General features: G+C 29.5%; 1 protein-coding gene and 1 non-coding gene across 2 annotated transcripts; both read right to left on the reverse strand.

Moving 5' to 3' along the window:
• Window positions 1-5,692: 5,692 nt before the first annotated feature.
• On the reverse strand, window positions 5,693-10,181 carry LOC107011949 (ran guanine nucleotide release factor). Its single transcript, XM_015211643.2, has 7 exons — window positions 9,984-10,181; window positions 9,852-9,887; window positions 8,636-8,773; window positions 7,352-7,438; window positions 6,340-6,387; window positions 6,191-6,267; window positions 5,693-6,099 (listed from the first exon to the last, which is right to left on the reverse strand). Exons 1-7 carry the CDS (start codon window positions 10,056-10,058, stop codon window positions 5,949-5,951), a joined length of 612 nt encoding a protein of 203 aa, XP_015067129.1. The 5' UTR covers window positions 10,059-10,181; the 3' UTR covers window positions 5,693-5,948.
• Window positions 10,182-10,382: 201 nt separating this feature from the next.
• TRNAM-CAU lies at window positions 10,383-10,454 on the reverse strand. The gene has a single exon. It is a non-coding gene; the product is annotated as a tRNA-Met (tRNA).
• Window positions 10,455-16,089: the final 5,635 nt, after the last annotated feature.

A 16,089-nucleotide genomic window follows, 5' to 3' on the forward strand; every position in this document is an offset into this window, starting at 1 on the left:
AGGCGCGTCGCCCCCCCTGGACCCCCCGACTCGCTGACCGGGCAGCGAGACCCCCGTTCTTTCTGCTGTAACGGGTCCGATTCAAGGCATTCAACACTTCTCTTTTCTATTCTATTTCACTGTTGAGAAGATCTGCATAGTGAATCCCTTTTCAATTATTTCATTTTAATCTCGAAACCATTAGTTACATATCATTTTCTATCTTTACGCGACTCAAAGCAACTTCACTGTCATCAATAACCTCTAAGATCAAATTGATTAGCCAATTGCTTGTTCATTAGTAAGTTTTTGATGTATTGTGCTTCTGTTTGTTGCTGATGAAGTGTAGGATTTGGCTCCAAATCCTTTTCTTCCTCTAGTTTTTCACACATGGGGAAGTGTTGTTTGTACTATAAGTTGACTATAATGCTTCAATCCCTTTTGTTTGTCTTCAATTTTGTGAGATTAATATAGTAATTAGATAGTATCAATAAGTTCACTGTAACTAGAATGCTTCAATAAGTTTGATTTGAATTAGAATGTTTTAATTGTTCTATAAGTTGACTAAAATTAGAATGTTTCAGTAACTGTTTTGTAAGTTGATTATAATCAATTGCTTTAGTAGTTTGTAAGCTTTTATTTACGTCTGCCTAGTGAACAACTTTATAAATTGTTCTTGTTTTGTCAATATGCACATTTTGTCCAAATTTGATGAATATGGATGAGAGTACCTTCTGGAAATTAATAGTTATAAATATAATGTCAGATACTTATATTACTTTTGATTTGTGATAAGCCCTCCTAATAACCTCTTCAAATTTATACAGGTTGGAACCTTCGAAAACGTGCTATAATTCCATATTCAAGTCTTTCAAAAGTGATTTTGATTCCAATGGAATCAATTGAAAACGTGTCTCAAATTATATAAGAAATGGTTATTTTGGAGAATTCAAGGTATAACTTTTAATCATAAGTGAGTTTAGCAAGTGTATTCACATTTATAAATAGGACATTAATGTATTACTTTCAAAATTTATTTCAGAAAAAATTAAATTGAGATGCTTCCATTAGTGAAAATGAAGTGAAAAGACATTGGATGAAGGCAGCGGTAAAATAAGAATTTCATTCCTAAAATAAAATGGGAAGGTATTAGGCCGAGTTTTCTACCAGAAAATGTGTGGAAAAGATGGATGCAATTTTGGGAAAGTGACAAGTGTATTAAGAAGTCGGAAATTAATGCGAAGAATCGTCGTGGCGGTCATGAAATTGCTATTGAAACTCACACGGGCGACTCTATCTCAATTGGAGAAGACTGCAAGAAACTTGTGAGTATATATATTTACGAACTCTATGACTAACATCTTCTATTATCTTCTATTGTATGGTATGTATGCTTGTATCTGAACTATACTATGCAACAATATGATTGTGTATAATAATTACATGATTTTTTTTGTATAAGTTATTAAAAAAAGTTGAGATCCAACACCGAGTTACATTTGCACGTTAATATACATGGTCATGATGAAAAACCATTTGTTGATGATTGTTCTCGAATTGACCACTTAAGTCAAACTTTAAAACCTATCTAAAAATGTATATGTAATGTATCATAGGTTCAAAGTATTGATTGGTGAAATTATAGTTTGCTTAGAGTACAATTTTTGAAAGCAACTATGTTGTTAAGTTGCTTCCGAAAATTGTACTCTAAGCTGACTTTGAGATATTACATATACAATTTTTGATAGTTTTAAAAGTTTTAGACTTGCATGGACAATTCGAGAATGATCATCAACAAATGATTTTCCATCATGTCCATGTGTATGAAAGTGCAAATGTAACTCACTTGGTGTTGTATCTCAACCTTTTTTAATAGCCTATATAAAAGAAATAACGTAATTATTAAATACAATCATACTTGTTGCATAGCATGTGTTCGAATACAAACATATATACAATACAATAGAAGGATGTTAGTTATAGAGTTCGTAAAATATATATATACTTATATGTTTCTTGCAAAAAAAATTCAATGTAGGGAACGGGCCATCCGCTCCTAGTTTTACATAGAAATATTAATATTATAAAAAGTAGATTGGAGGTCACAAAGTTACTAAGAATGTTATAGCTAAGGCGTCAAAGTTTATATACTCACAAGAGAGATTTGTATTTTTGACGTCTTAAATTATTATTTGAGTTGTTTATTTTTTTCATTCCTTAGTGTAAAGAAAAAAATTAACTGTTTTGTGGTTATATTATAATTTAAAATTATATTGTTATTTAGTTTTTATATTCGAGAAAACAAATTGGATTCTATGATTGATTTTTCAAAAAAAATAACTTAGTGAAACGTTGATTTATTTGATCATGGAAATATTAGATTAGTCCAAGAAAAAAAAATTATGTGTGAGTGGGATTAAATGTACCCATATGGAATTATATATTTTTTTATTAAAAGTCATATCCAAATTAATTATTTTCACTTTTGTTAGAGGAAAAGTATATATATGAGTCATTTGTATAACAATAGAGATAGATATGAGCTACTTATATAACGAGAGTATATTAACTTTAAATTTCAAAGTTGAGGGATCTATCATACTTTTTTCTAAGAATGTATCAAAATTTTATATGTTCAATTTTTTAAAATAGAAACAAAATCTAAATGGTGCAGAAAAAATAGATATTTGCATGCATAATTGATCGGATAAAGATCCGGTCAAATATAATTAGGTCAAATAATGTTTAATGGTCTTATAAATTAATGTCATTTGTACTATTTAATAATTTATGGTTGAGATCCATTTAATTTATATACTCATTATAACAATAAAAACAACAAAGTTGTCAACTCTTTTTATTTTTTAAAACTATCAAATAAAGCAATTAAGTGTACCGAAACTATATTTCTTAAAAAAAATTAAGATTGATAGGAATATGCAAGCTTCTTGAATTTTTACACGCCAAACTTCTTCGGGAGTAATCTCACTCATGCTTTCTCCAAATTTTGAAGTGATCTTCAAAAATAGATCAAACTTAAAAGTATCATTGAGTTATAGATAATAATTCAACTAAAGAACATGATAATACATTTTTTTTAAAAAAACTTATTTGGAGGTTTTCAAATAATTATAAAAAAATATATTTATTTAGATTCTTCAAAAGTGCCGAACTCTTTAAAATTAGTATTATGATTTAAAAAATCCAATACAAGCACGAGGTATGACAGGCAAAAAAGTCAGAAAGTTCGCATATTTTTGCGAATCTTTTTTTTCTTGAAAATATTAGCTAGAGTACACTTACTTATTTTATTTGATAGTTTAAGAAAATAATAATAATTGACGACTTTGTTATTATTATTAAGATGGGTATATAATTTAAATGAATCTCAATCATAAATTATTAAATAGTACACATGACATGAATCTATAAGGACATTACATATTACTTGACTTAATTATACTTAACCGAAATTTTATCCTGATTGATCAGCCGAAAGTAGTCCAGTACAAGTTTTAAGTCTAGAGTCAATCTCACAATAACACTTTCTTATCTAGTCAAAGAAAATATAATCATACTTTTTGTAATTAGAAACGGCTAAACTTTAAAATTACACTTTACATTAATTAAATAATATTTGTTCACACAAATATTTAAAGTTTGTTTTAAATCACAAATTTCAAAAGTTTTTTTTTTGTCTCAATTTTTATGCAAATCAAATAATGTCACATAAATATTGAAAAAATGATACATGGGAGCAGTTCACAATACATATTCAAAGGCGGAGTTAGGTGGGAGTTCATGAATTCAGATGAACTCGCTAGCTTTTTGTAAACCCTGTACTTGTATTAGAAAATTGGGATAAGGTACAAGTACCACTCTATAATATGACCGAAATCTCAGAGATGTAGTTTAATTAAAGTAAGGTCATATACCACTGAACTCATTTTTTGATAATTTTATACACCTTTTTTACTTACATGGCTTCCGGATATCTCTCACACACCTCATCTGCATGGAGTCATGGGGTGTGTCATGTAAGCCAAAAGGTGTACAAAATTATAAAAAAACAAATGAGTTTAGGGGGTAATATTATTTTAGTTAAGGTGTGTCTTTGGGATTTCGATCGTAATCTAGGGGAGTACTTAATTGTGTCTTATCCCTTAGAAAATTTTATATATACATATTAACTTGTGAATTTCCTAATAAAATTGATTGATAGCTCAATGATAAGAAAGGATAGTGAAATTGTTTTTCAAACTAGCTTTGTGGGTTTGAACCCCACTATCAACATAAAATTCTCTTTTCCTTTTTAAAATAAGCATGTTGGCTCCACCTCTGAACATACTGCTTACATGAATGATATATAACAAACACGAACACGTTAAACATGGACAACATGCAAAAATTTAACTCAAGACATACATATTTTTCTTTTATTTTAAAATTTATAACCTTAAAACTTATAATCGTGGCTCAGCCTCCGTACATACTGTTTAGATGAATGATATATAGCACACACAAACACATTAAACATGCACAAGATGCTAACTTTAACTCAAGAAATACATGTTTCTCTTTTGTCCTAATATTTAGAACCCCAAAATTTTTAATCCTTGCTCTAACTCTGTACATTTTACTTACATGAATAATATATAACAAATACAAACACGTTAAACATGCTCAACGTGCTAAACTTTAACTCAAAAAATACAAGTCGAAATTTGAGCAGATATATTTTAACAACTTTGTCTCTGGTCTGCAATCTTTTGTAGTATTTTTCGAAATATTTTTTGGGGGTTAGAGAGACTCCTTATGTAGGCACGTTTTTACCCACCCAAAAATAAACCTATAACTTGTTATTCTTTGCTTTTTTTTTCCCCTAAAAATAGGATTCTGAGTCTTAAATAAAATATGAACCATAAAATTAATTGAGAAGGCTCCGCGTTATGCAAAAATGGAAATCATTAGAAAATTTAATTAGAATTATTTTAATCATAATTATTTATAAATCATTTAACTAAAACTTTATAATTATAATCCTTAATCTATATTTTAAACTAGACTAGGCTCGGCTACCTACTAACATCATACTCCAATCTTTAAACACGATGAACCTCCTATGTAACGTCATGTCCTCAGCAAGTTATACGTGTGTCAAGTCCTATCTAATTACGTCTCTTTAATATTAAGTTACATGTATGTCAGGTCCTATCTAATTACGTCTCTTTGATATTTTTTCGATCCGTCTCTACCTCTTTTCAGCACTATTATAGCCAACCTCTCACATATTGGGATCCGATAGTGGAAGAACTCCATGTCACATACAAGAAAGAGGATAAAAATTGGAGGGGAAAATATTTTTTTATAAAAACAACATTTCATGTGGGCTGCGAATCACCCAAGTGACAAACAAGCAGATTAAACTAAATTTAGACGGATCAATATAGGTTGAGTTGATAAATGAACGTCTTGTTAACCCATCCAAAAGTTATTAGTGATGAAATAAGTTGGACTATAATGCTGAAATTCGAAGTGTGTCTAACCGTCTTTTATTGAAGTGTTAAAAGATAAAAAATGACAAGTACAAGCAAGGGCCTAGACCTTACTTTTTGTCACGATGAACACCTTTCTTTGCAATCTTTCGAATCATTTGGTGAGATAACTAGAAATGTCTTAATGTTGATCAACATTCTACTTAATAATTTCAAGCCTTTGTAATGAAGTGTATACTTTACTCATTAACTTAACCAAGGAAAGCAAAGAGATTACAGAATATTATACACAAAATCCAGAACAGAAGTTGAAAAAAGTAGAAATACTACACTTTCTATATCCCTCAGTCTACTAAAACAGGAACCATATAAGCAACTAATCGAAAACTTCAAAAAAAAAAACACAAAATAATCGGGCTCTTCGAAAATGGACCTATAATCAACCAAGCGATGCCAGACATGTGTAACTGCAACTCAAGCAGCAGCAGAGCCAAAGAGACTCCAGTTGTGCACTTTGAAACTAGAGACTGCAAGTTTAAAAACTTCAGCCATTGGCATAACTCCAGACTGTGCAGCAGGTACAGCCATGCCTGCCCCAACTGCGGTAGCACTCTCACTCAAGGGGCTACAATCACGAAGGTAAACAAAGAAAATGTTAAAAAGCAAGGTAATTTGAGTTTATAGCTTGAGTAAACCGAGTTATCGTCCACACTTACTTAATTACTAGAGGCTCATATGCAGTTATCAGTACATCTGTCCCAACTTCCTTAAGGCGAATGTTTGCCAGGTACACCTGAATGGGACACGATCAGATATCATCTTGCAGTTATCGGGGAAGGGGTGGAAAGAGAATTTACAAACTTACCTTAACCAAGTTCTGTGCTTCCCTCCCTTGTTTTCCCTTAGCAACTGCCTATGAATTGAATAAGGTTGATCAGGATTATCTTGACGACATAAAAATGATAAATTATACCAACTAATTAAATAAATTTATGAAATTTTACGACTAGCTGGCTAGCATGTCATCAATGACTCTCATCCTAGTTGAAAGTTTTGTGTGTTGGGAGAACTAACAATCTTCACATCTACTTCCATTTTTCCAGAAAATAAATTCATGCAAATGTGAATGAAGAAGGAAGATAACCTTCACTTACCAAAATATCCACCTATTAAGTAAAAGGAGAGGAATATATAGGGCTAGAGAACTACAGTCCTCTTCTGAGAAACATGCATTTCAGAACATTGCCGTATAACATTATAGAAGAGCACCATTACTATGTTCCTAATCCAACAAAAAATTTCATGTGCATCTTGCCAGGTCACTTGATGAATATACTACATGTAAAAAATATAGAGAAGATGGCCAAAATGTGGAGTTGATATAGGGACCACGCTCATCTGTCTGTTATATTCAACGCAAATTCAAGTCATAATTTTCAGAAAATTGTTAGTGGGGATAGACAACTGGTCTCCTTATATGGACTTGCGCAATATTCCCCTCTTGAGAGTGCCATATCTATCGAAAATTACAAAATGGATCTGCCAACTTTTCGAAAAAAACTACAAATTCTAAAACTTGTTTCTTACAGGAGCACAAACTACGGAATTTGTAAAGAGAATGAATGTTCCTTCTTTTCTTTTTTCTTTTTGATAACCATGGTGTTAGAGAATGGAAGTTCTTAGGATTTCTAGAGATACTAACTAGTCATTAACCATAAAACGATGCCTCTCAATAATGGTATATGACCATGATAACTTCCCCGTGATGACAGATTAGACCAGCTCTTTCTTTGAGCAGGTAAAAACATTAAAACAGCTTTTCTTGGCATCAAAACTATACATAAATGCTGAGCACTTCTAAAATAACACTAACATACCATCTGACCAACAGCGGTGGTGATGACAACAGGCATGTTTCTATAGCACAATCCAGGGGCCTCAAACACTGCTGACTGCTCAGTGATCTGTAGATATAAACCGAAAAAATCAACAAGATAATGTCTGAGATGCTATATAAACTAACAACTTAACCAATAAGAAAACTGCGAGCTTTAGAGAAATGAACAAGTTCAATATTTCACATTTCATGTAAAAGAATTACCATTTATATGAGTATGTAAATACAAGAACAATTATTTTGCAATGCAATACTGGACCTTGAAGAAAAACTCGGGGAGTTGTCGGAGTACTGAACTACTTTAACCAATTTCCAAGAGATAATACCAGAAATCGTAAATTCGTTTGGAAAAACTAAAATTAAAATAGAGAACTAAAAAGTGATATATGGAGGAAATCCATTGATGTACTGCCAGCACTACAAAACTGACTAGCAGCATTGGATACATAATTCAATTTGGATCAATAATTAGCTTAAGCTCTGGGAAAGATGCATTATTCACTTGAGACGTATGAAAATGAGAAAGATGACATTGGAGATCTCCAGACCAGTGAACCACATAGAGCACTCTAGGAAGTAATGCCCAAATGTTGATCCTTCAACCATTATGTCTGGTTGCAGTATCCCGAGGAAGTAATGGCCTTTTTTACGTAGCTTCTTCCTGGTTTTGCTAGGACCAATAAAGGGGGAAAAAGAAGATAAATTCCATTTCACTCTGCCCTGCTTACCATTTCAAAGGAGAAAAAAAAATCACTCTAGCCACTGTGATCAGTATTCAAACGGATTACCAAAATGCCAGAGTAGTGCATGAGAATTCAGACCTAAAACTCGAGAAACACAATGTAGCAGGATTTGGTATCAGGAACAAGAGTAGCAATAGTTTTTAATACCAAACAACTGTACAACGTTTATGTCCCATCTAGCTCATTCAGTTTTGCAATGCCTCCGTGTTCCATTTTTTAAAAAAAATGTCAGTGCCTCAGTCCAAAAATAATTGGGTTGGATACATGAATAATTTGTACCCATTATGCTCGATTTTGAATTATTTGAGCGATCCAAAAAAGAATTGAGAAAAACAGGTAACAAATCAGTAACAACAATCCATAAGACAAATCAAAGAATGGTATTCATTGGCATGTGGTCATGTCCCTACAATTAGTTCATGCATATTCACTATTTCGAAAAGCATATAAAGTGTTAATCGAACAGAAATTAAGTTATCCCAAAACAGTTGGTCTTCTCTGAAGATAGGAGAAGAGCTTACTGTAGTTCCCTCAGCCTCTTGTTCATTTGCAAGGTCTTGAAGAAACCAAGTGGCACTTCCACTGTCTGCTACATCCATCTTCAGATCCAGAAGCTCAATTATCAAACTCTCATCGCGCTCAGGGTCCACAAACGCCTCCTGCATTCAAACAATCAAAGTAAAAACAAATTCAACAGAAGATTAGAGAGAAAAAGAAAAGAATGAGACCCTATCCAGAATACTAAAAAGAATCCAGTATCTCTTCCAAGATTGAACTTCTATATATAACAATACAAGTGTACTTTTCTTATTCAATCAAAAGTAAACAAGAACAAAGGCAACAAACCTCATATGATTTAAACAAACAAAACAAATCTGAACAAAACATTAGAAGAAACAAAAGGATAAACCACAATCAAATATAAAATAATCCATGAAATTTCATCCAAGATTGAACTTTTACAAAAGGGGTTGTAATGGGGGAAAAGGGTCTCAAGTAAGTGGATGAATTATGCAACAACACATGGCGAGTAATGACAGGTTACTACAGTCCATTGAATAACATCTCCGATACTTGGCCAACGAGTGCAACACCCGGTTCAGGAAGGTCCCGGAATCAATAATAACAGGACCAATGCCTTGCCAATAAGGCTCATCTAGCTCTACACAGGGGCGGTGAACCCCATCGGCAAAAAATTACGTTGTATATTGAAGTTATTTTTAAGAATTTTTATATTTATATATTGATTTTGAACTTCCTGAATATAAGATTAGACGTTGCCTTAGTGGTTGAGGGGTTCAAACCTCAAATCTTAAGCACTACTCTTTTTTTGTTCGGACCCCCTTAATGAAAATCTTGAATCCGCCACTGGCTCTACAGACACTGGACAAGAGACGGAACCACAGCCGAGCGAGACAATGATAAGAGATAGTCTTAATAATCCATAAATCACGATTCTCACAAGCCGTACACAAACATCAGAGTTTCAAACCCAGTAATGTAAAACTACCACACAAAAGGGCAAATTCTACAAAAAGCTACTCAGTATAATTTCTCCATAAAAAAAGAAAAACCACAAAGGGGTTCCAGAATTCCAATAAAACACTACACATTACACTTTACTTTTTCTATTGAGCTACTTTGTTCCCAATCAGTGTGCCCTTAAAACCAAAACACTTAAAAATTCAATTATGAATTATACCAATTTACGATTAAACAAAGGTTGGCTCAACAAACCTGATGATCAGGAACTTGACGGACATTACTAACATCCTGCAAAACAAATGAAATCGAAGCAAAACCCTTAATTAATATGAAAAAATTGCAAAATCATACAAAATTTTATCTTTTTGAAAAGAAAAAGAAAACCTGGAATCGGATAGGGAAAGTAGTGCATATAGCACCACCGAAAAGAGGACGCTCAGCAGTAGAATCAACAGCCATATTCAAAATTCTAAACTTTTACACAAGAAAAATGCGATATATTTATATTATAGTAGTAAGTAGAAAGAACTACACAAACCCAGAAAATATATATCAATTTTTCAACAATAATGCTTGCTTTTAAAGCCAAATTCAAAAAAAAAATATATATATATATATATATATAAATTTTAAAACAAGGGAAAAAAAAAATTCAACAGCTTGATTTGAACGCAAGTTCAAATTTTCGATTACAACTTTAATTTCTTTTATTACAACTTTAATTTTTTTTAAATAAAAAAATAGTTAAAAATAAAAAATGTTAAGTTTAATTAAATATAAAAATATCAGAGCCAGGTTTCGATCCTGGGACCTGTGGGTTATGGGCCCACCACGCTTCCGCTGCGCCACTCTGATTATGTTGTTAATGTTTTTCATTAAAAATTTAATATCTTTACAACTAAGTAAATTGTAAAATTGTTATAAAGAAATATTAGCGGATTGTAGGATTTTCTTGCAAAGTAAAAGTCGTTAATGTCCATCATGCGGAACTACTAGCTTTGATCCATGGTTTGAATCTAGCACAGAAAATAAATATTAATCATTTGATCGTGGAGATTGACTCTCAGATATTACTTAACACCTTAGAAAGTTCTAATCAATATATTCACACATTTATTTGGATTACAGGTCAATGCTCCTATTGATCGGAGGATTAACAATGAAGCATACAATGAGGAGGATAACTCATTAGCAACAGACATGTTAGCGGAATGCGAAAAGAAGACTATGGATCCAAATATGCATATGAATAAGTTGTTTGTTTTTTAAGCATCTTCGTCCTTTATATTAAAAGCTCTTGAAGGAGATGTGAATGGAACTATATCGTTTAGATCAGTCCATTTTTTTATCGATGAACCTACTATTTAATAAATAAAATCCTTTCAATTCCAGAGTGAAAAAAATTAGTTTGGTTCTCTTTTAATTTTGATTCTCTTTTTTTGCATTTTTCAAATTCTTAAATGATTTTATCCTCGAAACAGATTTGACAAATAATGTCTTTAATGTGCAAATTTCTTTTCCCCCCGCTGATTGATTACCTTTTGATTGCAAGATCAAGAACTCAAACGCTCTACCATGATATTCAATTTTAAAAAGATCATTGACCAATTAACAAAGTTTTTTTTTTTGAAAAAAAATCACTTTACAATTGGAGGTAAAATTAGACGTAGATTTAAGAGGAAAAGAAAATAAGGCACCATTTATTTATACTTAATGGAGGTTTATATCTACATGGTTCAAATCTTAGTCATAAAGTTCATTTATTTTCAAGGTCTGTATTATGATTAAGTGTGTTTGTTTTTCTTATTTTAAAATCAGTTAAATGAATATGAATGATTAAGATCTATAACAAATTTTAGCATCATTAAGATGTTTATTTAAGAATTTCTTACAAAAAATATGACTATTACCGCTACTCAATCTTCTTTCACTCAGTACGCATAACCATCATTCAACCATAACTATCACCACCACCTACCATCCTCATCCCAACCATAAATGTCACTAATGTCAATCACCAAATGTTCATCACTATTAGTCATCATTTGCAATTATCACCATAAATCATTGTTACATCCACCAATTATTATTGATAATTACTATAATTAAATCAACATTATATATCGCCAACCGTCATCATCATTCATCACTTTCATTAGCTATCAGTGTCATTACACTACTAATTATTAGTCAACAACAATTTACTACTGTTAATTACTATTGTCAACCATCATACTATAATTACAATCCATAATCACCATCATTAGCTAACATCATCTCAAATCAATCTACACAATCATTATCATTAATCATCACAATTGTCAACTGTCATATGAAATTTGAAAATATTTTACAAATATAATATTAGATCAAATTTATACTTAAATATTATATTTATTACTTTTTAAATAAGTACAAATTTTATATATTCAAATATTGTAAAAATAAACAGTCTAAACTATTTTACTATTTAGAGCTTAATGCAATATCTTTAGTATATAAATATTTACAAACTTCGATCTTTAAATCTTAATATGCATCTTAATATTCAAATCAATATGCACACTAAAATATCTTAAATTTAATAAAAAGAAATGAGGACTTACATTCCATTTAATTACAACAAAAACAAATAGCTTTAAATTCATATTTTATTGAAAATTGTGTACATAATAATATATTTTCGAACATGCATGTACAAATTTGATATTACTAAGAAGAAATTATCAGACAACATAAAGATTAGCATCAGAGTCCCTCCGCTTCATATTAATTGATAATTTTTTTATATGTATATTAAAAAATCATAAATAAGAAAATAAAGTTTATTGATTTATCTCTTAAAGTACTTTTTGAGAATTTTACATTAAATGTGAACATTTAAAAAAAAAGCAATTACAAAGAAAATATTAGAAAAAATGTAATTAATATTTTCATAATTTAATAAGGTAGACAGCTAATATGAAACAACTATATTTAGTAAGATGGTCAACTAATATGAAACCGAGGGAATAGGGGTGTTCATGGTTTGATTTAAATCAATTATTGGTTAAATCCAAATCAATCTTGTCGAGTTTTTAAATTTCTAAAACCAAACCAAGCAAAAAAAAACACTAATTTGGTTATTGTCGGTGTTTACTTCGACTTGATTCAGTTTTTCTGGTTATTTCAATTTGAAAGTAATAATTTTTTTGAGGACATACATAACTCGCACAAATTAGTACATGAACAATCCATATAAAAGCTATTGTCGGTTTAATTAAGCAATTAAGTAATACTACAGTTATTATTCCACAAACAAAGTGATTCAATTAAGAAAAAAAAAGGTGACTATCTTATGTGATGTAGGGTAGGCAAACTAAAGTAATAGTAATAGGTTTTGATGGACTAAGGATTTAGTTATGCTAAAATTTAAGTGTTGGCTTGAGAAAATGTAAAGTTAAATACCTGGTTAATCACAATAACAAAATAATTTTATTTAAATATAATATATAAATAATTAGAAACTTATATATCTTATTTTTCGATTCAACTTAATTATTTTTATGAATTTTTTTTAGTAAAATCAAAATCAAATAAATAGTATCAATTTTCAATATTCATAATCAAATCAAATCAAATATCAATTTTTTAAAATTAATTTAATTTAAATTAAATTATAATTTAATTTAATTTCTTAATCATAACGATGAACAATCGATTGCATTGAAACGTTATTGGAACTTAATACAACTCATACAATTAGGGAAGATTAATGTGAGAGAAAATAACTCTATAATTAAAAGTTTTGAACAAAAAGAAATTTAAATAAATAGCTTTATGGTGACACGTATACGACATGTGTATCCTATTTAAGGCAATAAGGTTGCAGAAAATTCAAAATTTCAAAAATACCTTTTATTATTGTATGAATTTATTTAAAAATTGGTCAAAATTTATTTTTAGATTATAGAATATTTGACGATATTAAAATAATTTTAAGTTAATTGAAATTGACTTTAAAAAGTTAAAAGTAAATTTCCCTATTTTATATTCTTTAACTTAAAATTTAATATAATTTAATTTTTTTAATTTTACTTTTGAATCTCACTTCTTAATCAAAAGAAATAATCATTAGTTACTTACTAGTTAATTTGGGAGGTAGCTTAGAATTTATTAAGATTTTTTATTTACTATTTAAGTATTTCATCCATTTTAAATTAATTTGTACTTCACATTTTACTTCAAAATAAGTGGTTCATTAATTCAAGAAGATTTTTTTTCTCCAACTTTATCCTTGTTTAAATAAATAAAATCTTACATAATTTTATAAAATTATTTGACTAACGGTAAGGGAAAGAAAATCGCTTACTTTTTAAAAATGTATACTTTTAAATGGATATATTCAAATTTTCAAAAAAAATTCTATAAGATTTTTTTTTTGAATATGCTTGTATCTTTCACTTTTGCTAAGATTCTTTTAAAATATTGATATTTAATAGGCGTTTTGGCCATGCGATGGCATATAATGATATGACATTTTGAGATAGAATCAGTATTTTAGATAGGCATATTATATAAATGTGCTCGTTAATTTGGCTTCAAAGCACATTTATGCCCTTCAACTTTGGATGTGCACCAATAGACACTTAAACTTGTATAGAGTTGACAAATAGACACACATGTCCCACATGTCATTTTTTGTCCTACGTGGTGTCCTACGTGTATTGTGTCATATATGACTCATGTGTTTATTTATTTAAAAGTTGGATAGTTAAAGTGTCTATTTGTGCATTATGAAAGTTGGAGGTCAAAGTTAAAATTTGAAGCCAAGTTTAAGATCCAATACATATATTATGCCTTTTGGATATGCGATTTAACGCTGATTCCATCTCATAATTCCATATTATCAGATGTGATACCATATTCTCCAAAAAGCATGATATGAAATTACATGGTGATTTCATATCATGATTTGAGATATTTTAATATAAAAATCTATCCACAAATTTATATTTGTTAAAACAATCCCACATTTATAGATTACTAACCATTTATATCATATGTAAACAAAATTTATAACACATCATTACTTTTTAAAATTTATTATTCTCACCAACATATAATCACTTTAACTCACACCAACCGATTGTTAAAGTGATGAAATATTTATGGTCTATAAACATGAAAATATAGTTGCGGATGATATTGTCCAACAAATGATTTAAAGTAATAATGTGGGTCAGTCTTCTCCGTCACATGATCAAGAAATGTAAATTCAGCTTTAAAAAATTGTTTGTATTATCTGGGAGGATTATATTAAAAACTAGTACACTACAATTTATGTTTAATTTTTTTTATTGAATTAAAGCTAGATGAAAAAATTACTTAAGTGGAGAAAAAATACCTTTATTATGCGATTTTATAATTTTTATTTGATAAAATTGAATAAATAATGGGGCTATTTTAATAATTTTACAATTTATGAAATTTTATGTTTATGAGAAAATATACAACACAAAAATTTTCATATCGCATGTTCAAACAAAACTTCAATTTTATTTTATGATTCCATATCATGATACCATATTGCATGACTAAACGGACCCCTTATAATAAAAATAAAAAATATCTAATTCAAACTATAAGATATAAAAGTGATTCAGATTGATCAAAACAAATTGATACATCAAATAAATAAGGTTGGATACAATGTCAATCCCATATATATTTACTTATTAAAGTAACATTGAACATTCAATTATAGATTCATATCAAATGTTAGTATTTATCTTTATCCTACTTGAAAAGCAACTCTATAACCATAATAAAAGAAAATAGATAATCTCTTTTAGGAAAAAGAATCTGTAAAATACTTTAATTTTAGCTGAAATTATTGTTACAATATCAAATTTTAAATTTTATAGAGAATTTTTTTACCTCTAAACTATATAACAGTGTATTTTAAAGGTATATATGTGTCCACATGAACACATTTATAATTATGAAAAATTTTCTTATGTACATGTGAACACATATATACCTTTAAAATACACTATAAAGTAGTGCAAGGGGGTAAAATCTCTTTTCTAATGTTTCGTATAGTAACAATAATTTCGATCAAAATTTAAATATATATCAGACCCTTTCCTTTTTTTATAACACTTTTATCTGTCACTTATTCTGAAACAAATAAAATAATTAATTAAATTTTCTTCTATTTTTATTACTCTTTAATATACTTCGTCTGTCCGGTATTGTTTGTTACGATTTCTATTTTTAGAGTCAAACTATAAAAAATTTGACTAATATATTTTTTCATCATATTAATATGCAAAACAATTCTGAACGGAGGTAGTAATTATTTTCTTTTCAATGCATATATACCTCTTCTTCTATTTCAAGTTTCTTTCAAAAAGAAAAAATGTTAACCAATTGATTGGATTACTTTTACTTATCACTCAATCTTGCTCTTTATTCTTCTTCCTCCCCCACCACCCCACCCCCACCC

Source organism: Solanum pennellii, chromosome 1, assembly GCF_001406875.1.
Source record: "Solanum pennellii chromosome 1, SPENNV200".
Taxonomy (NCBI): domain Eukaryota; kingdom Viridiplantae; phylum Streptophyta; class Magnoliopsida; order Solanales; family Solanaceae; genus Solanum; species Solanum pennellii.

Bases quoted from the DNA above. Each gene is read 5' to 3' on its own strand.
- LOC107011949 (XM_015211643.2), bottom strand. From the start codon at position 10,058: ATGGCTGTTGATTCTACTGCTGAGCGTCCTCTTTTCGGTGGTGCTATA. The intron at 6,388-7,351 runs GTATGTTAGTGT...TTCAATTCATAG, and splicing joins CCACCGCTGTTGGTCAGATG to GCAGTTGCTAAGGGAAAACA. The intron at 6,100-6,190 runs GTAAGTGTGGAC...TCGTGATTGTAG, and splicing joins TATGAGCCTCTAGTAATTAA to CCCCTTGAGTGAGAGTGCTA.